General features: G+C 32.7%; 2 protein-coding genes across 3 annotated transcripts in view; one reads left to right on the top strand and one right to left on the bottom strand.

Moving 5' to 3' along the window:
- Positions 1-21,640, top strand: part of LOC129234337 (E3 ubiquitin-protein ligase SHPRH-like) — a 65,904-nt gene extending 44,264 nt beyond the window's left edge. Inside the window, exons 18-24 of the mRNA XM_054868330.1 lie at positions 6,448-6,549; positions 9,219-9,284; positions 11,424-11,636; positions 14,670-14,762; positions 15,048-15,134; positions 15,274-15,452; positions 20,282-21,640. Coding sequence (XP_054724305.1) covers positions 6,448-6,549; positions 9,219-9,284; positions 11,424-11,636; positions 14,670-14,762; positions 15,048-15,134; positions 15,274-15,452; positions 20,282-20,447 — 906 coding nt within the window. The 3' untranslated portion in view covers positions 20,448-21,640. The remainder of the gene's footprint in view (positions 1-6,447; positions 6,550-9,218; positions 9,285-11,423; positions 11,637-14,669; positions 14,763-15,047; positions 15,135-15,273; positions 15,453-20,281) is intronic.
- A 431-nt stretch (positions 21,641-22,071) lies between these two features.
- LOC129234514 (ADP-ribosylation factor GTPase-activating protein 2-like) overlaps positions 22,072-25,846 on the bottom strand; it is a 31,369-nt gene continuing 27,594 nt past the window's right edge. For both annotated transcript variants that reach the window (XM_054868519.1, XM_054868521.1), the window contains one exon: positions 22,072-22,413. In XM_054868519.1, coding sequence (XP_054724494.1) covers positions 22,396-22,413 — 18 coding nt within the window. In that variant the 3' untranslated portion in view covers positions 22,072-22,395. The remainder of the gene's footprint in view (positions 22,414-25,846) is intronic.

Consider the following 25,846-nt stretch of genomic DNA (forward strand, 5'->3'; position numbering starts at 1 on the left):
TATCGTAATTGCGATGACTTTTAAATCCCTTCTGAGTGTCCAAATATCAGTTGCTCAAGCGTGGGAAGTATTTCAAAGATAAATGATTACAAAAAATCAAAACTTGCGACTAATCCCCTATTTCCTTAAAGGATACTTTTGTGCATGCAACTAAAAGCCCCCAGCTGAGAGAGGAATCCGCCTGGGCGGATTCCCTAAGGAGGTGTCCCCCTTGGTGTCTTGTGGTCAACCCTTCCACATTATTTTCTTACAACAAAACAGTTTGAATCAGAAAGGAATTTCAAAGCAAGCTTTACTGCTTGTATTTGAGAACATGTCTTCAGAAGAAGAAAAAAAGAAAATCTCGCTTGAAATAGAGTCGGATTGTTTTCTTTTTTTAAAACATATTTGGATAAATTTTAGTTAGTTTCATAGGATTATTTACTAATTAAGGCAACTTGATTATTGAAAAGAAACCAAATATTTTATTCTATTTTTAAAATCTCATAAAAGAAGGTGCAATTAAAACATTGGAGCTATTTTAAAACAATAAATAAAATCTGAAAAAGAAAGGGATAAAAGGAATGTTTTGTTTCGTATGAGTAAAGCGAAAAGAACTCAAGATATTATCATTTCATTTGTATTGTAGCATATATTTTATGTTTTGCATGGTCAACTATTATGTATAATCAATGCGGTCGTCATAATTTCTGTTTGTGAAATTAAAAATATTAAAAACTGTATCACTAAAAATCCTTCAAAGGATGCCGCAAATATAAAAAGTTAAAATTTAAGTTTGAAAATATCACGATTTAAAAATAAATAAATAATAAAAGTAATAATAGTATACAAATAAATAAAAAGCGTAGTAAACACATTATAATTTAAAAAAAAAAACATACTCGTACAAAATTAAGATGTGTAAGATAATTTTAAAAATATATTGTGTAAAATAAATTATAAGATTTGAGGATTATGAACAATTTAGTGAAGGATGCTTATGAAAGAAGGTGGATTTTTGATAACAAAAAAAAAATATTTCTGTTTATTTGCTTTATTCAGGCATAGAAATATTGTTAAATGTGTAAGGAAGGAAATATTTTCACACTTGTTCATCAGGAGTTCAAATGCCAGAATGCTAAGAAACAAAGCTTTCACGAAAAGATAAAAATATAATGCCTGATTATTTGAAGCATTATACGTGTCCCATCCAGGAGTACTTGAAAGGTTAATAACTTAGTAAAATAAAATAAATTACAACAAGTTTCGTGAACTACTATAAGTTACATCCCTTTTGTTTAAGAAAAAGAGCTTAATTACCGCTCCCCTAAAAGCACCAGAACCCAACAGAGAAGCGCAATAACAGGGTTCTGCCCCTGGAAGGATCGCCGACACATATTCGGCCGAAGTAAAAACTGCTAGAAACGCCGTGACGACACAGGTTCGTCCAAGGCAGTTAGGAACCATTTTCTTGCGACGAGCCTGAATCGGCCGGGACAGTATTAACACAAACTGCACGGCCGATCCTGTATTGGCCGGGGCAAGGAATGGGTCAAGACCATCAAGCAATAGTCTTAAACAAAACTATATATAAGCTGAGACTGACCAAAAAAAAAAAGGTTGAAAAATATTTTTAAGTGCAAAATATAAGTTTATAATCGAATTGTTAAAACAACCAATTTTGGAGCACTTTTACCTGTTTTAAAGTATCAATAAGCAGGTTTTAAGACTGTACTATAATTAATCAAACCATTCTTTGATTATTTTTTCCTAACATGGAGGCACTTGCCTTTTGGCATTCATCCTCATCAACACCACTGAAGTGATGACCATTTGTTAAGGGACACCTTGTAGGAAACCATCACTGCCCCTAACTAAACAATGATAACTGGCTTTGACCATCAAGGGTAGGTCTACCAATTATCTCCTCTACACTTTAGAAACAGGGCTGAAGGGAAGGGAAATCTTTACTTTTCCTTATGTCTATGATAATTGGTTTATGACTGACATGCATTATTTTCTGAGGCATAGATTAAATGAGCATAAATTCCCTTGTATGCTCTGTGGGTGAGCCTTGGGCATTTTTTTTTAAACAGAATCAGCATTACTTATTTAACTTGAAATTGCTATATGGAAATTTGTTCGCTGTATTTCATGTTGATATTGCTTCATCTGTTGTTCATGATCCGTATGCTGCAAAGATTGTGAAGTACTTGATAAAGAGCTTCTAATCTGCATAAATTTAGAAAACATTATGCTATTAAAAGTTTATAAAAATATTTAAAAAATTTAAACCTGTAAAAAGCCTCCTAATTCTCAGGTATAAATAGTATCTTATGGTGTACAGTACTTTTAGTTGTACAAAAAAGGTTATTTATAGTATTTTCAATCATTTTGGATATCTTATAGAAATATTGATATGAACTTAAATGATATAAACATGCACCGTAATCAGGCCTGGATTTACATACAAGCTAAGCAAGCTATAGCTTAAAGCCCCCAACACCCGGAAATCAGCATGATTAGTTCTGGAAAAAAAAAGTACTTAAAAAAATAAGTTTCTAGTGCTTGAAAACATTAAAAATTTGGAAAGGAGTGGCTACAAACCACAAATGGGAGGGGTTAGGGAGACGGAATGCCAACATATGTCAAATTCAGCTCCTTGCTACATCCTGCACCAAAAATGTATATACCATGGTTCTTACTTTTCTGTAAAATATTACAAATGTTTGTGACACATGTTTCATATCTTGCTATTTATATAATTCCGAATGCAGTATTTTGGAAATACTTTTGTTATTGCTTGCTTTTATCTTACTTCTTCTGCATATTGTCAATCTGTTTTCACAGGGGGAAAAAAACACTACCTGTAGTCCTTTTCGTTTTTTGCCCTAATTGCAACTGAAGAAAGGTTGTTGACAAGAGAAATCTACAGTTTCTTTTTTCTTTTAAATTTCAAATACCTGTTTCTTGCAAAGTTAGAACAGGAGTGTAAAAATTGACAATCAAGTACTAAAATATCAGAGACTAGAAAGTACAAATGAAGTACGTGAAATAGTTTTAATTGTTCTAGAGTCCTTGAAAATAGATATTGAAAATCCTAAGCAAAGTGGGCTCCAATTTTATTTCTTATCAAGTGCATAAATTATGAATTGTTCAAATGGGCAGAATGTTACTCTCTTTTTATTGATTTTGTAAAACTGTACACTATTTCTTTTATAGCATTTTTTACTGTTGATCATTTCATATTTTATTCATTGTTATATTTTTCGGCGGGTTGAAGGGGTGGTTAAAATCTAATTGTCCCAAAAGCCAATGTGAGCAAGTACATTGTCTTTTCTTTTCTCTTCCCTCACCCTTTCTCTCTGTCAACTGCTGTCATTGTTTTTTTCAAATCAAAAACGATTTTTACTGGGTATTATCTTACTTTTTGAAAGAGTAAATAACTTTAAGAAAGTTTATTTTGCTTATTTTTATCCTGATATTTTTGTAGTTCCAACTACATCTTATAAGGCTTCAAAATGCAGGATTTTTTATCTATTTTTCAAAATTTCCTATGGGGATTTTACAATTGGGGATATTCTTTGCTCCACTTAAAGTCCTGAGTCACTCTCTTAATACCATTCACCTTCTTTCGATCAATCCAAAAAAGGCATCATGGAAAACACATTAAAAACATGATCAAAAAAAGTAAAAGTTTTGCTGTATGTATCATAGGAAAGAGTCAAACATAGTAAGGGGGGAGGGGAAATTGCCTCTTCCACCATCAAGAGAAACGTTGTTCAAACTAAAAAAGGGGCCTCCTACATAAAATAGCTTAGGGCCCTGTTAAGTCAACATCCGGCCTTGACCATAAAACTTAATTTTTTTAATTAAAAAATGAAAACTGGTAAAACTAAATTATGTTTTAAAAAATGCAATGAAACTATTATGTGTGAATGTAATGTAAATACAGTTGAACTCAGTTAATACAAAAATCTATGAATTAGTTTGTATATGCCATTATTCATAACATACGTGAATATGTAAAATGGGGAAGAAAAAATGCATATGTATAATTTACAGTCAAACTTGGATAATTCAAAGTGCAAGAGGACAATGCAAAACTTCGAATTGTTTAATTTTTTTATTTTTATGACGGGAAATGGTTAATTATACAACAGAAATTATGCAAACAAATATTTATTAATTTTAAATCAAATACTACAGCTGTTTAAAGTATTGAAATATTTCTGATTGCTTTAAAGAGCTTACTTGTTTTTTTTTAACAAAATCTTCCAGAATATTTACATTTCGGAACACACCTTCACTCACGTTAGGTTGTCCCTCCACGTAACGGCAATATTCCGCTAGATAGAAAATTGCCTCACTTGCAGTTGGAATCGGCCACTGCTCTTATCTCATCTTCAATATCTTCATTGTCTTTTGTTGTGTTGCTCTGTTTGTTAAGAACTTCGGATACAATATCTGTATCAGATAGCTCTGCACAAATGTCTATGTTTTCATCCACGTTGACTAAATCGTCAAATGGTATGCTGTCTGTCTATGCAATTGGGAGAGGTAAACTTTCTTCATCAAAAAGTTCGCTAACGGCACTGCTTTTGACGAATCCGGCCTTCCGGAAATAGTTCGCTATTGTTTTTTGGCTCACTGATGATTCTTGATGCATCTAGGAGGGTAACAGGAAGCTTTATAGAAGATTCAGTATGGAGGTGTTGCCCGACTAGACTTCTGTAAAAATTCTTCAAATTTTTAATGTCGCCTTGATCCATTGGTTGCACCACTGAAGTCATCTTTGGCGGAAGAAAACTTAACTGTGGCATTTTTCATAGATGGTATTGATTTGTGAGCCTGGCAGTTATGAATAAGTAGGATAATTTTTCTGTTTTTTCTTTGATACATGCAATTTAGATCAAGCAGCCATTCTTCAAAAATATTTCTCGTCATCCATGCTTTCATGTTAGAACAGTATTTTACAGGTTTTGTTTTTAGATTTTTAAAGCTCCTTAGATTTTTTGATTTTCCAATCATTAGTAATGGTAATTTTCCAGTGCCGTCCATGTTTGCTCCCACAAGTAGGGTTATTCAGTCTTTACTATGTTTTCCACCACTACATTTATCACCTTTAAAAGCCAAAGTCTTTGCAGGGGTACACTTGTAAAAAAAGTCCGGTCTCATCGACATCGAAAATGTCTCTTTCCTGTGTGTGCTGAATGATTTCTGCAACTTCTTCTTTCACTGATTTGCTGCATCTTGGTCCACACTAGCGCTTCTTCCACACACGGACTTGAAAGAAATTCCTTTCCTTTCCTTGAACCTGTCCAACCCTCTGGAGCTTGCTACGAAACTGTTGTTTCCTAATCTGACAGCAAATTCTTCTGCTTTTGCTTGAACAAGAGTTCCACTGTGGGGGATGTTTTTGTCCTGTGCTTGCTTGAACCATCTCAAAACACACTCGTCCACATCTGGATTATCTGGTTCTCAAGTTCGTTTGTGATTTGGATAGATTTCAAAATTTTTTCCTTGTTTTTTAAAAAGGTGGAAAGGGTGTTCGGAGCTATTCCATACTCTTTTGCGATAATGCATTTCTTCTTCACTCCTTTTTCTACCTCTAGTATGACAGCAATTTTTTGATCAAAAGATAAAGTTTTATAAGGAACACAAGGCTTACTCAATGACATCGTACTGAACTCACACAGCAGAAAATAAAAGCTCAAAGAAGAAAGCTCAAATGATGTTCACTTAATCCTGGTTTTGAAGAAAATGCAAAACGTGCACGTGTCGCGCGTCATATATGATTGATCGTATTAGTCGAGTGGGGGAAAGGGACAGGAAGTAATACCCAAATGAAAAGATAGACTGTCTTATTCCTAAGTAAACCTACTTGTTCAAAGGCAAACAGCAACAGTATGGGTTTCAATTCTTTCATTCTCAGAATAACAACAATAGGCAGAGAAATACCTTGGCTCTAACAATAGCCCAGCCTAATACAGTCAAGAGCACCTCCCATCACCTTGAAAGCTAACAAGCTTGAACTTGGGGACAATGAGAAAGGAATGCCTAGTAGAGGCTGCATTGACCACAGTCATTGTCAGTTAAAACTTGCAGTGCCATGTGGAAAAGGTAGAATAGCTGTCACCACTTGATAACTGAAAGTATGAGTAGGAAGTTACTCAGAAGATTAGAAATGCGTGAGTGAGTTTTCTGCAATGACACAAAGTATCAGAAAAAAAAAGGATTCAATCAGGAAATTTTTCCGTGAAGAGGTCATAAGTTTTATTCGTCTTAATCAAAAATTTCTTTTTGTTCTACGTAATATCTGTGACATTTTTAATGCTGTTCAATAGTAAACCAAGTGTTATTTAAAAAAAGTTCGTTTTAGCCGTGATTTAGTTTTAACCGTGATCGTATTAACAGAGTTCAACTGTAATTAAACTATTATGTTAAGTAAATTGAATTATGTTTCAGCTTCAATCATCCCATTTATCATTTGAGAGTGAGGTTGTGAGTGCAAGACAGGAGTTAAGAAATAAGTTGGGTCATTTATTTTATTTAAAAAACCTGCAAAAGGTAAGTTTACAATCAGTTCTATTGTAACTTTTCTCTTTTGTTCATTCTTTTAATATTTTAATTAAGTAGAGGAATGTGGAGCAAAGTGAAATGTTATACTTCCAGTTTGCTGTTCCACCTATCAAACAATATTTTAACTGCTTTCTTAAACATATGGCTGATTATAACAGAAGAATAAATAACCAGGAAGATCTAGGAAAATAATAAGTCATTTTCAAGATTTGATACACATATTGCATTATTTTGTGATTTATCAAAAATAGTTTATATTTTTTTTCTAAATGTTTAATACAATTGCCTGAGTGCATGCTGGCAAAATGAAACATATCTTTTCCTTTACTCATTTGTTCATTTTTTAAATCAGCTATACTCATTCATTAACTTATTTACTTTCCTTTCTTCATCTATTTATTCATTCATTCACTTATTTATTTTTTCTCATACACTAATCAATTAATTTATTTTTTCATTATTTATTCATTCATTTGCTGAAAAAAAAAGTTATAATCTCTTCACTGCCCAAGAAACCTTTCTTCTACAATAATACAAGGGTACTTACTTGGCATTTCAAGGACATGAAGATATTACCAACTAATATTAAATCCTATCCCATCTACAAGCACTGTCCCCATTCACAACTAACCCCAGATCATGTTTTTAATTGCCAGACCATTATTCGCTCCCTCCAACTTGGAGCACCACCAATTGAAATCCTCTACAGCCATCAGCCTCCAGAATGGGGTTGTTTCCGAAATTTTAAAAGTAATTTTTTCTGAAAGAGCATGCTTAAAAACAAGGATCTAACAATTTTTTAAAATAATTTGACTAAGTTTAATATTTAAAAATAAATATATTTTAATCAGTGCGCCTTCATTGTTTACGCTTCTGCTGATGACATCACAAATGATGAAATGCCATTTGCAGATCACAATATTTAATTTGCTGCTTTACTCACATGTGTTGGCAACGATATGGTTGATAGTAAGCGTAGAGCGCAATATTTAATTTGCTTCTTGATCATCATAACGTGGAAACAGTGAACAGTTTTGCCAAAGTACATCACTTGTGACGTCATAAAGACCATACCTATTTTACAAAATCAGACATTTAAAAAAATTAATTAAATATTAAGTGTTGGGAAAATGAAAGTTTTTTCTCACTCCATGTTATTATTATTATTTTATTTATTTATTTATTTATTTATTTTTTTTTTTTTTTGCTTATTCAATCAATTTCAGTGACTCAAAGTAGTACTTTTGATTGAAGGAAACAACCCCATTAGCAGATCTTGTCATCAGGACTTTTGAAGGCATCTAAACCTTTCACACTGCCCTTCATTAGACATAACAACAACAACAACAAAATGTTACAGTCGGACCCTGATTTAAAGAATTCATTAGAACCGAAACTTTTATGCGTTAAATCAGGGTGAGAAAAAAAATGCACTTACCTTATCTTAAAGCCCAAATTAGTAACTGCACAAAATTATCCATAACTAGAAAGTGTACACTTTTTATTCAGCATTCCGCGACTAATTAAACACTAGTTGATTTGAAAGTTTAAAGTACTGTGTTTAAAATTTCAAATGTTATACATGTTTGACAATTTCCTTAATACTTGACTCGAAATAGTTCTCTTTCGGCTTTATGGAGAGAAAAAAATACTGTGTCACTGTCCGCTGTATGAGATATCTTTATACAGTTTCCAGGTCAAATGTAAAGAATTAGAAACAATTTTAATGAAAGTTTCACTATCGTTTTCTGCATCAGAATCACTATTTATTGGTTGCCCCCTTGCTCGTCAAAAATTGCTGATTCCAAGAAAAGTCTTTTTTTGCTTCGGACAAGATAAATGTATCATTTGAAAAACAATTCAATATCTCATAACTCAAATTAAAAAATAAAATAAATAAATTTAAAAAATCGGCTGTTGAATTAATTCGCTAATTCGGTGTTATTCAGTAATAAGAGGGTTTTGCCTTCATTTTAGTCGAGGAAAATGAGAAGTACGCAAAATTTGTTAAATATGGGTTCGTTAAACCGCAGTTCGACTGTATAATTGATTAAGAAATATTTCATGGGAAAAAGATTTTTTTTTTCACTTTGTCCCGTGCAAGAAAACAAGAAAAAGTGCAAATTTTCCGCACATTTTTTGTTTTGTCATTGCAAATTTACTGACAAAAATCGAGAATAATATTATTATGAAGCTTTATTACAAAATACATTGCTCTTTGTATTTTCAAAACAAATTTCGAATTTGTTCATATTGAAAAAGGTAAGTTATCAAAACTATTTTTGCCCCATATTTTCCTACCTGTTTATAATGAACATTGATTTTGTAGCATTTCTTATGATACGTTACTTTTATAATTTTCTTGCCACAGTATCCTGCTTTAAATAAGTTATGTCACTAAAGAAAAAAGAAAAAAAAAAAAAAGACTGCTATTCTATATTATGAAATTTAAACTTTTCTGATTCAAATTCATTTTTTAAATAAAAAATAATAATAATAAATGAGTTTCATTGTATGATTTCATTACTGTATCGTTTAAGAAGCTTACATTTTGAAATTGTATTGTTGGTTATTTTGAAAATTTTCTTATTAGAATTTAGAATGTGAACTTGGTTATTTTACCATTCACTTAAAAGATAATGTTCATTGACATTTAGGCTCAAGAGGAAAACCAATCAGAACACCAATCTTGTCCTGTCTGTTCTCAAGATCTTGTCAGTGCTGTAAGTGATTGCATTTTAAAACATGCAAATGTACCTTTCACCATATTATTGTTACTTCAATTTTATTCTACTATGTTTCTCTCTAATTTATGGGGGAGGATGTTATTTATGATATTTTCTAACAATTAACGTAGTACTCTCATATTGTTGTCTTGGTTGCAGATTTTTTTTCAGTAGTCTGTGAGAGATTAAAAGTTTTTTTTTTTTTTTCAACTTTTTTTCTATTTTACTTTGAACTGTATTTTTTTGCTTTTAATTTAAAAAATTCATGCAAAAAGCAAGAAAAAAAAAATCCAAATTGAAATAGCCCACACCTTCACAAAAATGTGCAATGAGCCTCACTCTGTTTCTGCTCCCATAATTGTTAGTTCTGTTAAGCTTAATAACATGGATTACGTGATAAACTTCTTTTTGAATTAAAGTTTTTCAAAACTGATTTTTCAACAACATTGGTCAGAGTGATCGCAGATACATTTTTATTTTTAAGCTTACTTGAAGGAGGAACATTTTGTTTGAAGTGGCAAAAATTGCTGAGATGCCTTTTCATTGAAACAAGCAACTGTTTAGTTAAATCAAATTCAAAATTTATCACTTTTAAATGTCTTCATGAAGATTCATTCTTTTTTGTGTTAATTTTTTGAAATATTTTTTTTTCTTCTCAAATAACAATATTTTACAGTAAATTACCGCCCTAAGCTAGAAATACATAAATACACCGCCAGCTCAGTCATTCCATCTGAGGTTTTGTGCTTTTTAGCACTCGTCAGCCCGGAATAGGAAGTAACTGAGCTAGAGGCGAAAAACCTCTTAAGAGAGACCGCTTAAACCTCTCTGAGAGCCTAAAGAGCCAAACAAACTGGTAGCTAATGTAGAATTAGCACACCAGACGAGTGACCGCAGCAATGGTGCGGTTCAACTCAAAGATTGATGGCAAAGCATGGTATTTTGCATCATTGGTGCATTTGCTTTATGGGGAAGCAAATACCATGCTTTGCCATCAATCTTTGTGTTGAACCACACCATTGCTGTGGTCACTCGTCTGGTGTGGTAATTCTATATTAGCTACCAGTTTTTTTGGCTCTCTTGGCTCCCTTAAAAGGTTTTTTGCCTCCAGCTCATTTACTTCCTATTCCAGGCTGATTAGTGCTAAAAAGCATGAAACCTCGTATGGAATGGCTGAGCTGGCGTTGTATTTTATGTAAATACAATAATTGCTCAGAACAACTATGAGGGGGTGGGGACATTAAATGCACTTTAGCAACTTGATCCAAATTTCAAGACTTTTCTTTTTTTTATTTTAAATGTTTAAAATTGTGCACATTTGGGTAGAAATGTTGAAAACTTTCAGCCTTTTTTGTACTTCTTTGATTGCATGTGTCATACTTGATATCAGGATTTTTATTTTAATTATACAGTAATATTTTAGCATCTCTTTCCAGTTGATGATATTTCTTATTTTCTTATTAATACACACTATGAAGCACATTGAGCATAATTTTTAATTAGAGATTTAATGTTCAACTAAGAATTTAAAAAAAATCGTAAAATTTCATGCAAAATGTGCGGTGATCTTAAGAATCACAAAACTAATCATAGACATGCAAATTTACGTTTTTTTTTTCTTTTCAATTTCATATAAATTAAATGATATAAAATGTGGGTTCTTGTATTCTTCCTCTTTCATTCTATAGCTTCTACGATGTGTAATTTAATGTTTGGTAGTTTTATGAGAGTACATTTAAATCAACTTTGTAGTTGTCAGAAAGTCAGTAGTGAAAAGATAGAAGCATTGCTAGGAAAGAAAAATTTATGTTTTTTTTTCAAAGACAACTTTTTGCTGAAGCTGTCAAAGTAACTTTGGTACAATTAATGAATTGATTGCTTATTATTACCATTTAACATTAATTCAATATTTCACATTATTGAACATTTATCATTATTTCAATGATTTTAATGCTAAATCTTTAGTAATTCATATGCTGCTAAAATAATTTGTAAACCGAGGGTTTTCTTACTCCCCAAATTTTAATCAAATTGCTTTATGTACAATCTTTTGTAAGCACATTTGCACACAGTATTAGCCTAAATAATTTAATAATAATAGTTTTACATAATCACTTAACAATTATATCATTGCAGTGGTATGTTTTGCCATGTGGACATTGTTTCTGTATCAGCTGCATTGATACACTCAAGTATCAGAGACGTTCAATGAGTTATTTGGAACCAACTGAAGCAAGACGGAAATCAGTTAGAGATAATATTCGCTGTCCAGTTTGCAGATCTGTTGCAAATGTTTTAAACGTTTATTTTATTAATAATAGTGTGGATAAAAGTGATACAAAGATTGAAGTAAGTATTAGTTTCTGCCATGATTTTTATATTTCCAGCATTTTAGTACAAATCATTTTTAATCAGTACAACTTAAATAACAGAACATCGATTGTGAAATTTAGTTGACATTAAATGCAACAAATATTTTCAAAACCTAATGTTTGCTTACATAATGAGTTCAAATTTTACTTAGTTTTTGAATAAACGTTGGTAGAGAAACAATACAGATGTGAATAATCCAATAATTAATTCATCACAAACTACACTGGTGTAAGAAATTAACAGAATTTTCTGATTTGGTCGATTATTTTCAGTACTGGACCGATTTTAATGAAATTTGGTATGTACATACATTGAAACAATACAAAACAAATAACCATCTAAAATTTAAAATACACATTCATAATCATAAATAACACTCGTTAGAGTCTGATGGTATGAAACAGCAATTTCAAAATTTAACAAAAAAAAGGGGGTTATTAAAGGTTACAGTCCCCTCTAACCAGACATATAAGCCTCACAGTGTGGCTCCATACTTGAAATGAAGCAGTTTATGGAGGGATGGGGGGCAATTGCTTCTACTCGTTCAACAATGCTGTACTCAGTCTATGGAGGGTCCTCAGAGGGGTGTTGCGAGTGTCATTACCCTCCAAAGAGCGTCACAGACATGCTCTATAGAATTACAGTCTGGAGTTCTGCTTGGCCAATCCATCCAGTAAATATCCTCCCCTTCAGGAAATTCATCGACCAGAAGAGCTGTATGTGGTCTTGTGCTAACATCCATTAAAATTAACTCGGGGCTAACAGTGCCCCTCAAGAGGTTGTCATGGGGCTCCAAGACCAAATCCCAATACCACATAATTGTCCTAGAGCATCTCTCAAAGTCATGGAGGGGTGTGTAGTCATCCAACAAGTCAGCCCAGACCGTCAAACCTCCTCCTCCATAATGGTCAATTTTGTGGATATTGAAAGGCAAATAGCAAGTCCCGGTTCAGCTTAAACGACTATTCTTGCCCTAGGTTTACATGGATAGAAGCAGGAACCTGCTACCTACTCTCCAAGATGAGCAAAATCGATTATTATGGGGGTGTTGGTTTGACGGTCTGGGCAGGCATCATGTTGGATGGCCGCACACCCCTCCATGTATTTGAGAGAGGCTCTGTGACAATTGCAAGGCACAGGGATGTGGTCTTGGAACTTTATGCTCACTTCTTGGGGGGCGCTGTTAGCCCCCCTGAGTTAATTTTAATGGATGTTAACGCAAGGCCACAGACAGCTCTTCTGGTCTACAAATTTCCGGAAGGGGAGGATATTCACTCGATGGATTGGCCAAGCAGATCCTTGGACTCTAACCCTATAGAACATGTCTGGGACGCTCTCAGGAACGCAATAGCAACTCGCAACACCCGAGGATCCATAGCCAGGGAACGGCAAAGTGGAAATAATCGCTTAAGGATCCCATGAACTGCTTCATTTCAAGTATGGAGTCACACTGCGAGGCCTATACGTCTGTTAGAGATAGCCATACGCCCTACTAACCCATTTTTTTGTTTAATTTTGCAACCGCTGTTTCATGCCATCTGACTCTAACAAGTGTTATTTATGATGATGCGTGTGCATTTTAATTTTTGGGGGTTAATTGTTTTTATTGTTTCACTGTATGCACATACCAAATTTCATTAAAATCGGTCCTGTAGTTCTGGAGATAATTGACCAAATTTGAAAATTATCTTAATTTCTTACACCAGTGTAATAGTAAAATACACTAGTGTTTGAAGAAACACATTTTGGATTCAATACCAGGGGCGTAGCTAAGGGGGGAGTTTGGGGGACAACCCCCCCCCCCCCCGGAACGTTTGTCCCAAAAAAGATAGAGAGAGAAAGAAAAGAGAAGAGAAAGAAAAAAAAAAGAAAAAGGAAAAAATTAAATGACTTTTTTCTGAGCAACAAAGGTCAAAAGTTCTCTTTGCTCTCCCCCCCCCCCCCCCCCATGTCATTGAAAATCTGCTCCATGAGTGACCCTGAAGCATAAAGACGCCTCCCTCTGCTGCGACAATTTTTTGATAATTAACTGAAGTTTGACACTTCGCTTTGATTTGATAAATCCATGTATATGTAGTCTTTCTTTGACACAGATTCTGCAAATTGTTGAATATGTTCAATTTTATGAGTGGCACAGTGGGAATATTGCATACAGTCGAATTTATATTTCGAATTTTTTTAATACTAAAAAAAGTTTATATATATATATATATATATATATATATATATATATATATATATATATATATCTGTTCAATACTAATACTGAAATGTTGGAGTTCGAGATTTTTTTCTGTGTTTTATTTTCAACTGAAATCAAATAAGCTTGCTTGTACAATAAAGCTAAGTAAATAGGTGACAAAAATGCAAAAAAAAAAAAAAAATAAATAAATAAATAAATAAATAAAATAAAATAAAATAAAATAAATAAATAAAAAAAATTGCTGATACTGCCATTTACCTTCCCGCAGCAGTATTATACACTCCTAATTTGAAAGTGACTGTTTCTAAAAAAATTAATATTTTTTTGAATAATTGAGGTTTTTTTTAGAAATATCAGAAATTTAATATGTTTTCCTATGACGGATTTCCATTGTAGTGGTAATCCAAAAAATGGACAGTCATTTAATTAATAAAATTATAAAGCAAATCCCTCATTGATTACAAGGTAAAAAATTATAAAATCCACTTCCTCCACTGACATATCTTCTTATGGTGAATAATACCAGGGTTTGATTGTTTGTTTTCAAACAAATCTACAAAAATTATAAATCTTTTAACTTTTTATATTAAAAGCTGTAAATATATGCCCCAAGCCAGGACTGAGGCAGAACTACAATACTTTTATATTCTTTTCTGAAAATTTAAGTTCCTGTTTTATAATCCAAATTTTTATCATCAAATTGTTGAACATCTGATACTTTATCATTATTAAATGTTGTATATTTCACTTCAGCTTGATAACCTACGTGACAGATATATATGCTTATCATTTTAAAACTATTTTAGGGTAATACATCAACTAAAACTATTGCTATTATCAAATGTTTACTGAACGTTTGGAAAGAGGAACCTTCTGCAAAATGCCTTATTTTTTCTTCAGTAAGTATTATTTGATTCTCTATTTTCATAACATTTGAATTTATTTTCCCTTCTGATGCAATCATTTAAGGGCGGGTTTATTGAAATGAACTTAATCTTGTTCCTACTTTATTGTACCCATTTTTAGTTCACCTTTTTATTTTTTGTAGCAGCAATAAAAGTCGTTTCAGCTTTGAAAAAAAATTAGTTTTCTCAATTTTTCTAAAATGCTTTTTTGATACATTTGTAAAAATAAGAGAAAGGCAAAGGTTTTTTTTTATTTATTTATTCAAATTTCTTTTTCAGTTCTCAGAATATGTCAAACTTTTAGGAGAGGCTTTAAATATAAATAAAATTCCATTCTTCAGCATAGATAAACCAAATCAGTATGAGGTATGTAATCATTTATTTAGAAGATATAATTATTTGTTTAACTGCTGGAGAATTGAAATATATTTGAAAAAATTTTCAAATATGTGAAAAATACTATACATATAGCATCCATCCTCTGTATTTTTTTTTTTTTTTTCAGACCGTGTTAAAAGAATTCAAAACAAGTCCGAACACAAATGTATTGCTGCTTGGCATGCATCATGGTTTATATGGAGTCAACTTAATTGAAGCTAATCATGTTCTCATAGCTGAACCATTTTTAGATGTGTCTAAATTTCGACAAGCTGTTGGACGTATATACAGAATCGGACAAAAGAAGTATGCATTTTTTTGTATCTAAATTAAATTCTACTTTTAATATAGTTGTTTTTAGTCAAAACTCATGACGTGAATTGCCCACACAAGTTGCAAAGAGTCATGCATATGAAAATATAAATGGGTTGTTTCGGAAGTAGTTTCTGAAAAACCCATTCTGTTTTCCAACAGAAGACTTAGTTCTGTATTTCAGAGCCAGAGGAACGTAAGTCACATTATGATACTTTTACAGTAGAGAGGGAAAACTTTTTCTCTGGCCCATGCAAAGGATGGGAAACGTGCTCTTTTAACCCTGATAAAAAATTAAATAGGGCTTTTTTAAACTAATTACGTTCACATGACTCAATGTGGGATAAGCTTCTACATACAATGCACTAATAAACGGAAAATCGCAACTTTTGGACGTCCATTAGTCTGGCTCTGAGGTACAGAATTGTATTTTTTGATAAGGTGCTGTCCATTAATGATGCCACACTTGTCATTATTTTTAACCCCCTGATCCTCCTTGTCACTGGGTGTCTCACTTCACCTTACCCCTCTCCTCCCTTCTATTAGATCATGGCATGCTATTTTTCAGAAGCATATTGTTATGTAAAAAAAAAAAGAAAGATTGATTACACATTTGTTACTTGTTTCTCAGTTTCACGAGCCCTACTACTTGTTTTCAAAACATGACATCATTTATTGACAACCCTAATAAATTTCCCATTTCAACCACACTGTAAGGTTAGTTTATAGAAAAGTTTTTCTTTTTTTTTATTATTAGTTATAGTTTTTGTTTGGTGCCTTATCAAATATGGAAAATCAAAAGCTAGAATACCTTACTATTATTATTATTGAAATGGTAAAAAAAAATGTTTTGTGCAGAAAAAGAAGAGACAAAATTGGTTTTTAAAATTTTGTTTGGACAATTCTGATGCTAAGGATATACCATGTTCTAGTACAGTGCTTCTCAACCTTTCTTACCCTACGACACACTTGATAGTTGGCTCAATCCTTGCGGCACACTAAAACAAACTTCATATGTCAATATGGACAGTTGCTTTCATCATTCTGTAGTCAAAACAAGGAAAAGAAAAAACCTGCACATTCATATGGCTATAAAAATTGATCTTTTATCACATATTTCAGTTTCTTTAGAAATTGATTTAAAGTTCATCATGAATTTTAGTGCTTATTATGGCTCGCAAGTCGCAAACGTTCACTTAACAAGACTGAGACACTAATGCCTATCTGGAGGGACAGTGCCCTTTCTATTCGACTCCATGTTGGGAAGAGTTACAGGAAGTTTTTAATTCGAGAATCCAAATATAATAGCATTGTACTTTTCAAGAACAACAAAATAAGAGTCTCACATCACAAATATATGCTCTGTAAAATGATTAGAATAACAGCTTGATCAGAGACTTTTAAGTACCCTTTTACTAACAGCCAATAAGTGTCCAAAAGCACTTCGTTGCACCCCAGTTTTAAGGAGCAGTCTCTCCTGAGGTCTATACAAATTTCTTTTGTGCCTTCAAAGACAGTTCCTTGCTGATGTTTCAACGGATCACGAACCCAGTCATATTGTTGTACTCTAGTTAACTACAAGCAACGCTTAAACTTTGTTCAAAATCACTGCCAAATGTTTTGCCACCACTCAATAGCTTTTCTTTCGGGATGTGTATAGCTGGTCCGTTGAACACGACCAGTGAGCCATGATCTAATTCCTTTCTTTACAACTGAATTTTTGATTTCAACCCATTTAGCTTGTCCATACAAGAAACAATCTCACTGCGTCCTTGAATTATTCTATTCAGTTCGTTAAAATCTTAAAAATATCAGTCAAGTACACGTGTTTTCCCAGACAAAATGTATCTCGTAATAAACTTGTATGTTTCGTTTTGTCTTGAAATATCAAAAATTTGTACCTTGTCTCCTCAACACAAAAACTCTTGGCTCGACCTTGTTTCTCAACCAAACCACTGTGTGAAGAAGCAGGAAATGGTGATCTGCCCACCCGCCCCCTCTACAGAAAGTACATTGCAAATGTAAGAATTAAGTAGTCTTGATTGTATGTTGAGGATTTTTACGGCTTCCACCACGGCTGACTTCAGCTGACCAGGCATATTGTTTGCCAGGAGAGTTTCAAGATGGAGGAAACTGATTTGAACATGTGGATCGCATTCAACATGAACCCTTTGACATTTTCCATCACTGCAGTGCTTGTGCAGTTAAAACAATGGATCTTGTTGCAATTTATTTATTTAGCTGAAACTCGTAATATTTCATTACCAGTTGCAAGCTGAGAAAGTTCTTCGCAAAAATATAATGATCTTGAATGCCGTCCTCATTAGCAAGAGTAGTGCACCTTTTATGTCTGTTAATTTATCAACATTAACAAAAAGTTTTCCAGCTATTAATAGATTATAAACCAATGTTTTTTAATGTCACCCGTCATGTCATTAATTCGTTGCATGAAAACATCGTATAGAATTAGTACTCTGACTACCACCTCATTCATTGCATTGGAACCTAACTTTCCCAGTACGATTTCTTTACAAGCAGGTAAAATAAACATTTCACCGTTGGTGTACAGTTTTTAATGCAAGATGGCTATTAATTAAACTAGCAACATTATATGCAATTTTTCGCAAGTAAAATGCATCACTGTTCTTCCTTTTTCCACAACTTCAAAAACACCGCGGCACACTAAGGACCTTGTCACGGCACACCGGTTGAGAAGCAGTTCTAGTATGCTAGTTGAAACTGATGAATGAAAAATCAAGGTATTGATTGATGCATACAGCCCAATAGCAGCTCATAAGATCACGTAAAGATCAAATTCGAGCATTCCTGATAATGTGAAATACCTTAATTGTATAGGTCAAAACTTTTTTTTTTAATTTAGACAATACTATGATCAATTGGTGAAGAAAGGGATGCAAGTGCCAAAATTAAAAATTTGGAGATAATCAGTACAAATGGTAGGAGAATCTCTCCTCCGCATTGATGCAAGGGATTGTACTAGTAGCCCATAAAGATTCTGCTATACAGCATGATTTTTAAAAAAAATCATTGAAAGCCTACCTAGGATCTTAACTTCAAATGTGTTTTCTAGAAACTTGAAAAAGTCCATGTGCATCCCTTTGTTTTCCATTGCCACAATTGTAAAGTATAACTGTAATAAATTGGATAAACGGAAAGGTTTACTCTGAAGCAGAAAAAGCCAGAAGAAAAGATATGTTCTCAAGATAAGCTGAAACCTATTACAAGTTTAGTAACTGGCCAAAAGCTTTCCCAGCTTGTATAAGATGTACCCACCATATTTTCCAAGTGTAACACTTTAAAATTATTACTTGTCTTAGTTTCTACAAAATTGCTTATTGTTGGAATAACCTAACTTGGCAGCGTCCTAAAGCTGTGATTAGGATCTGCGTAACCTTCACAGAGCTGCCAGGTTAGGTTTGCCCCAACTTCAAAACCTTTACTTCAAATCAGAATGTCAAAAATGACTTGTATCAGTCAGTGCTTCCAAACACCAGAACTTTTATGAGCCAACATTGCGTCAATTATGGTTGCATGTTATGCACAGTTACCTTGAAGTCTTTAAGAATCAAAAATATCTGCAGAACACCATTCATGTCTTAACACAGCTGAATTCTGCACCATGCTCTCGCAGATGTTTTGTGGTAAATTCTCTGAATTCCTGGTGTTCCGCAAAACATCTGTGACAACATGGAGCAGCTGTGTTACCACATGAATGGCATTCATACGATGCTTAGGACTCTTAAAGCTTCACTAACTAATTTGAATAAAAATTTAACTTAAAACTATTGCTTGGTTAAATATTTTTTCAAGTCCTAAAATAAATCTTGAATATTTTTTTTCCTTTCTTCGTTCATATTTCCATAGAAATCAAATGAATAATTTGATTTCACAGTAACAGAATGAAAAAGCTGACAAATTTTAATTTTTTCTTATGGCAGTGTTAATGTATTTCCTTTTTTGATTTTGGTAAAAAGGATGTTTTTCTTCTTGTGTATGAATATTTTATTGAATTATATGTTCTCCATTTTGGTCCAATATCTTTTGCCAGCTTTTTGATAGTAGCAAGATTCTATAGAGTAGTCCGGAAATGAACGTACACCCCCTTTATTTTTAACATTATGTCAGTTATGTTTGAATGTTTGTTATACAAAGTCACCTTGAAATGTTAAGAGTCATAAACATTGTATGTATACTACTCATGTCGTAACACAGCTGCACCATGTTCTCGCAGATGTTTTGCGGATTACCAGAGACGTTTTATCGCATTTGTGGGAACATGGCACAGAACTCAGCTGTGTTAGAACATGGATGGTGTAATACAGATATTTATGACTCTTTAACACTTCAAAGTGACTTTATGTAACAAATATTCAAACACAACTGACATAATGATGACAAAAGATATTGGACCAAAATAGAGAACTTATAATTTAATAAAACATTCATACACTAGAAGGAAAACATCTTTTTTGCCAAACTCAAAAAAGGAAATACATTCTCAATAATCCTATACATGTGAGTGTGTGTGCCATTAAAAAAATTAAAATTTCAGTTTTTTCATTTTGTTACTGTAAAATCAAAATAGATTTGATTTCTATGGAAGTATGTGAGGAAAATACAATTTGCATAAAACCATCGAAAATCTAAAAAAATATTTTGGCCAAGCAATAGTTTAAGTTAAATTATCATGTTAATAAGTTCGTTAGGCTTGCTTTAGAATGAAATATTGTGTGCAACATGAACAATTAGATTTACTCTGAACCAATTGAATTTTATATTATAAGCTAATATTTCACTTTCAGGCCCACTTTCATACACAAGTTTGTGACAAAATTCACTATAGAAGAAACATTAAATGCTATTCATGAAGCTGATGAAACTGCAAATTTTTCTAGTGCTGATAATACAGATTTCAAAGCAGATTCATTATCAACAGTTGAAGGTCTTATTCAGCTTTTCCAGTCATGATGACTGATAAATTATTATAACATTTATGCAAAAAATATTGACTATCTTCAATACGACTCGATCACCCACAAAGCGATTGGCCCAGTGGTACTGCATTTGTCTTGGAACTAAAAGGTCTGGATCCGGGCTCAGCTGCTTTGAAAAATCGAGGAAGTGATAGTTGTAAATTGTTGTCTAATGATTGACTAGCCAGATGGAAATTTCCTGGTCTTTTCCTACTCAATGTACCAAGAGTGTTACCAACTAACCTTGAAAGGACTTCAAAGAAGCAGTTTTAGGGCCATTCCACAAAAAAGTCAACCACTTGTCCCACAGGTAACTGTTCACATATTTCATTAAAAAGTAATGATTTTAAAGGGTAATGATAAAATTTTTTGCTTAAGATATCACACAAAAGTTTGCAATTCGTTAGGCAGAAAAATTTTGTTCATTAATATTTTTAAGTATCATTTTAATAACACATGAGGCATTACGTAAAGGACAAAATGACTGCTTTCCGTGGAATGGCCCTTTAGCAGATTTTCCCCCAGGTGCTCTGTAACAAAATGAACTAATGCGCTATTGAACAGTACATCCAGGCCCAACATTTGGGGAGAGGGTCAGTTAATTGTTCCTTCCTTGACTTTGAAAAATTAATGTTTTTACTTTTTTTTCTTTTCAAGAAATTTTGCATTGAGTATATAACTCTTTGCCCAGAAGAACTCAAAACGATGGGCAAGAGTGTATCCATCAAGCTTCTTGAACTGTATATCTTTTTTTACTGCTCATACTTTTGAAAAACGGGCTCTGTAACCTTTTATTTGTTTTGCTAAAGAGCCTAAATGTGCTGTACATTTCTCCAACAACTCCTTACTTTTTAGTATGAAGCCGTAGGAGTGCCATGTATCACAAGAGAATCAATGAGTTCTTCCCATGATAGACAAAGTTTATGTAATAATTTTTTGTTATGCAGAGCACCTTGAGGGAAACCTGTTTTCCAGCAAGACTTCTACAGGTGTCTGCATATTGACACATTATCAAATCATTTCATTAAAAATGTACATAATGTCAACAAATGTAGAAACAATGGTTTGGATTTTACATCTGTAAGAAATAAAATTGATTTAAGTAAATAACATTTTAACCCCATTTTGAATGTAAATCACATAAAGACAAAATTAATTGTAATATATCTTGATTTACTGTAGTTTTTTTACTTTGTGACACAATAAAAATGTTTAGATTTTTATTTCCTTCTGTCTTTATTGAAGCTTAGTGGCTTAGTAATAGTGCTTTGCGCTTCCACTTTCTAGACCCGGGTTGGTGAGAATCTTTCTAACATACGTAAATACATACCCATCATCAAAAAATAAAAATTGATTCATGGAAAAATAAAACAGAAATTGAGTTGAACATTTTGGTGAACACTTTACTTAGAATAAAGCAAAAAAAAACACGTATGATGTCTTTTGCCATCTTTAATTGTTAGAAATTTTAACAGTTAAGAATTTTTCAGATAATCCGAGACTCCAACAGCCCTAATTACCTAGGATTTTCGAGATTCTACACGATATAATCTTGCAGTTAATCCAGAGAAAGGGGAATAAAAATGGCTAAATGTTGAGACCAGAACTAAAACTCTAAATACTTCAAGCACATGTTACTTTATTTGTCTGTACAGAACTTTTCATATAAAAGTACTCTGCCTTGAGAATAAAATATTTTTAAGGAATGTTTACAACATATTTGGCAAAAGTTCTCTGCATTTTTGACTGAATGTGAGAAAAATTTAATAGAAAACTATCCAAATTTTTTACAACATATAACTTTAATACAAACAGATCCTATTTTATCATATATACTTTCATATATATTATCAGGCTTCTCCATTAGATCTTTTTTTTACTTCACTGGATTTTTTTCCCACCTTTTTTTGTTGGGCACCACAGCAAATGCAGACACCATCACCTTAATAACCATATCGATCCTTGAAAGGAAAAGCATCATATATTACTAAAAAAACTTAAGTACTTTATTTTTAAGTTTTTAAATGGTTAATTGATAACATATATAATGCAATAATATCAAAGACCTTATGTAATCAAAAGTAGTGGTAACTTCTGGGTGGCATCAAATTCACTCTGTTTCTGTGTTTTTTAGTTGAAACTCAATATAAAAACTTGAAGAAAGATAAGTTCAAGCGGCCATTTCAAGATTTGCACCAGCTCAAAACAATGGTAAATCCGGCACTGCAGCCAAATTGTTCCTAGAGAAGGAGTTGGTTCAAAATCATCCTAATATCTGTATATCAATGCATTGTTATTGGAACATGACTCAGGGTTCTGTGTGCTCCTCCGTCAAATTGCACCTTTGACCATGTTTCATTTAGAAGATTTAAATATGTGAACAGACAATCTTAAGTATTCTTTATCATTAAGCTCTATCTTAATATTAATCAATAGTTTTCCTTTAAGCATTTAAAACCTTGCAATCTATTACCTGCTCAGAGAGGACATCATAAATGTAGCATAGCACTTGGACATCATTAGTGATTACAGAAAATCAACTTGTTCCAGTGCAACAACTTTTTGAGAAATTAAATTAGTCTCCAATTGAACAAATTTAACTCAAAATGAAAATTAAAGAGAAAAGACAAGTGCAAAAAGCTAAAATCAAATAAAATTTTAACATGTATTACTGAATACATATCATCTTAAGTTCATTTTTACTTTGGAAACTTAATTTTATTCTTCATACAGCTAATGAATGATTATTGCTGCATGTAGCATTAAATGTGATAAAATAAAAATCAGCAATAAAATATTTCATTATTCAGATTATTTGTTTCTAGCTACCTGTGGTGATCAGCTGAATTTCCTTTTCACGCAATTTGCTTTTAATACCATTTGGCATTTTACACCAAGCAAGTTACCTTGGACGGCTGCTTAAATTATTGTGGTGAAAAAAAGTTAAATCTATCTCATGCTTAGCTATCTATATCAATTTCAAGGACACGGTAAACAAATTTTTTTTTTTCATATGAGGCAGTGAGAAGCAAAGGGATGTAAGTGGACATTTTCAAATGTTGAGTAAAACGCATTAATAACATCCTAGGTAGGCTTTCTTTGAATTTTTTCTCTAAATCCTGCTGTACAGCAGCAACTACCAGGGCTACTAGTACCATCTCTTGCCCCAAGACAGAGGACAGGTTCACCTACCATGTGTACTGGTTATCTCCAAATTAATTTTGACACTTACATCCCTTTGCTTCTCACTGCCTCATATCACTTGTAGATTTGGATTTACTAAAATCGAAGAGACTGGAGGAAGAAAAATTGTAATGCAAAAATGAACTTGCTTCTCATCGGTCTATCAAAAATTTAAAGAAATGAAACAAAACAAAAACATAATTTCAAATTTTCTTTTGTATTAAAAGGGCAGTTATGTTTTCAAATGAAATCCATTCATTGCTTGAAAAAGAACTATTTAATATTATTTTGTTAATGATCTGGAAAGTCATCTCTTCTCAAATGTATCTGTCGTTTTCTACTTCTGAGCCTACTTTTTTTTCTAGTATTCAAAAAGATCCATTTGCCTTATTTTAGTACAAAACAACACACCCGCATTCAGCTTCACTGCCAATTCAATGTTAAAAAAGGAAAAAAGGAACTGCATGATGCAAAGTGCTAAGCAATTTTAGCAAATAAGGCATAAGTATTGGTAATGTAAATTACTTTTAACATGTTTATCAGAACATTTCAATATTATGCATTCTACACAGACTGAAAATTTTATAGAAGCACTTCAAGAGACTAAAGTTATAATTATATACATACAGAGGCGTGTTTAGACGAGGAGCCGCCTTGATCTTTTTAAACTAACCACCCAAACTAGGACAAAGAGTGTGGGAGGGTGGGGGATGCATGAGTATAGTGGCATCTCAATTTTTTCAAACATAGAGATAATGAAAGGGAGTGAATACAAGTTCTGACTTAGAAGCAGGTCTAAACTAGAATATAAAAGCAAAAGTCAAGAGAATTGCATACTTCTAGGAAAGATGAATTAGCAATATTAACCTAGTCTTAAGTGTAATATTCGAGCAGAAAAAAGGCGGTCACAGGGGGCTCTCACCCAGAAATTTGTGGAAATTGTTGCACTAAAATGCACACTTTTCGACGATCTTTGGTGATATTAAGAGAGGAGGGTTTTCGGAGATCTTCCCCTCAAAAACTTTTTACAATTGAGACAGTGAGAAGCAAAGTTAAAATTTGGAGACAACCAGTACAATTGATAGGATAACCTTTCCTCTGCTGTGGGGTAAGAAACAGTACTAGTAGTCCTAGTAGGTGCTGCTGTACGGCATGATTTAGAAATTTTGTTTAAGGAAAGACTACCTAGGATCAGAACTTTAAACCTAATTGACTCGAAACTTTAAATAATCCACATATATTCCTTTGTTTCTCACTGCATCGATTGAAAACTCAAAAAAAAAAAGTGATTGCAGGCCATCTTTGATACTGTTAAAGAAGAAATGGTGCTCAGGGATACTCCCCAGACAATCTTTTACACATTGAAGTTCCAATAATGTAGTTAGAGACTATATTAGAAAAAAGGAGTTGGCGGTTCTTCCTAGAAAAAGTTTTGAAATTATAGTTCTAAAAACTCAATTTCAAACTATATTTGGTTAGATTTGGGAGGTGCCCTAACTTGGAAATATCCAGAAATTAAAGTCTTAAAATCACAATTGTAAGCAATCTTTGGTAATGTTGGGGCTGGAAATTTTTCAAAGTTGAAGCTACAAAAATGCAATTGCAGGCATTTTTTGAAGATATTAAAAAAGGGGAAGAGGGGGCCCAACCTGAAATTTTTAGAAGTTGAAGTTGAAAAACCAGGATAGCGGGGGAATGTGCCCCTTGTATTTTCCCCCAATTGCATCACTGTATCTATATAATTATTATCATTATTAATTGTGTCTTTCATTTTATTCAGAACATTTCCCATAAGAGCAAAGTAAGACTTTTGTGTACAATATTACTTTCGGGCAGAAAAATACTTGAATACGCTTATAAGTAAAGAAATCTAGATTTTTATGAGCTAAATATTCAAACAACTTTAAATTTGGTACAAATATCCTACGGAAATGAAGGCGAGGAAGACAAAGCAGAATCAAAGATGTATGACTCAAATACTTAGTCCAAATCTGATGACTCGTTCAAGTATTATTTTTAATTTCTCTAGTAAACGTGGAGATGGGAAAAATTAATGTTTTGAGCACAAGTATGAAGATATTTCAAAAAAGTTTTCTAAAAGTATAGAAATTATTAGGAATTTGTTAAAAAAATTCAAGGCCTCCTGGAAGAAATTTAATTTGCAAATGAAAGCTTGAAGAAAAACATACTAAGATCAGTGGATATTTCATT

Source organism: Uloborus diversus, chromosome 1 (assembly GCF_026930045.1).
Source record: "Uloborus diversus isolate 005 chromosome 1, Udiv.v.3.1, whole genome shotgun sequence".
In the NCBI taxonomy this organism is placed as follows: domain Eukaryota; kingdom Metazoa; phylum Arthropoda; class Arachnida; order Araneae; family Uloboridae; genus Uloborus; species Uloborus diversus.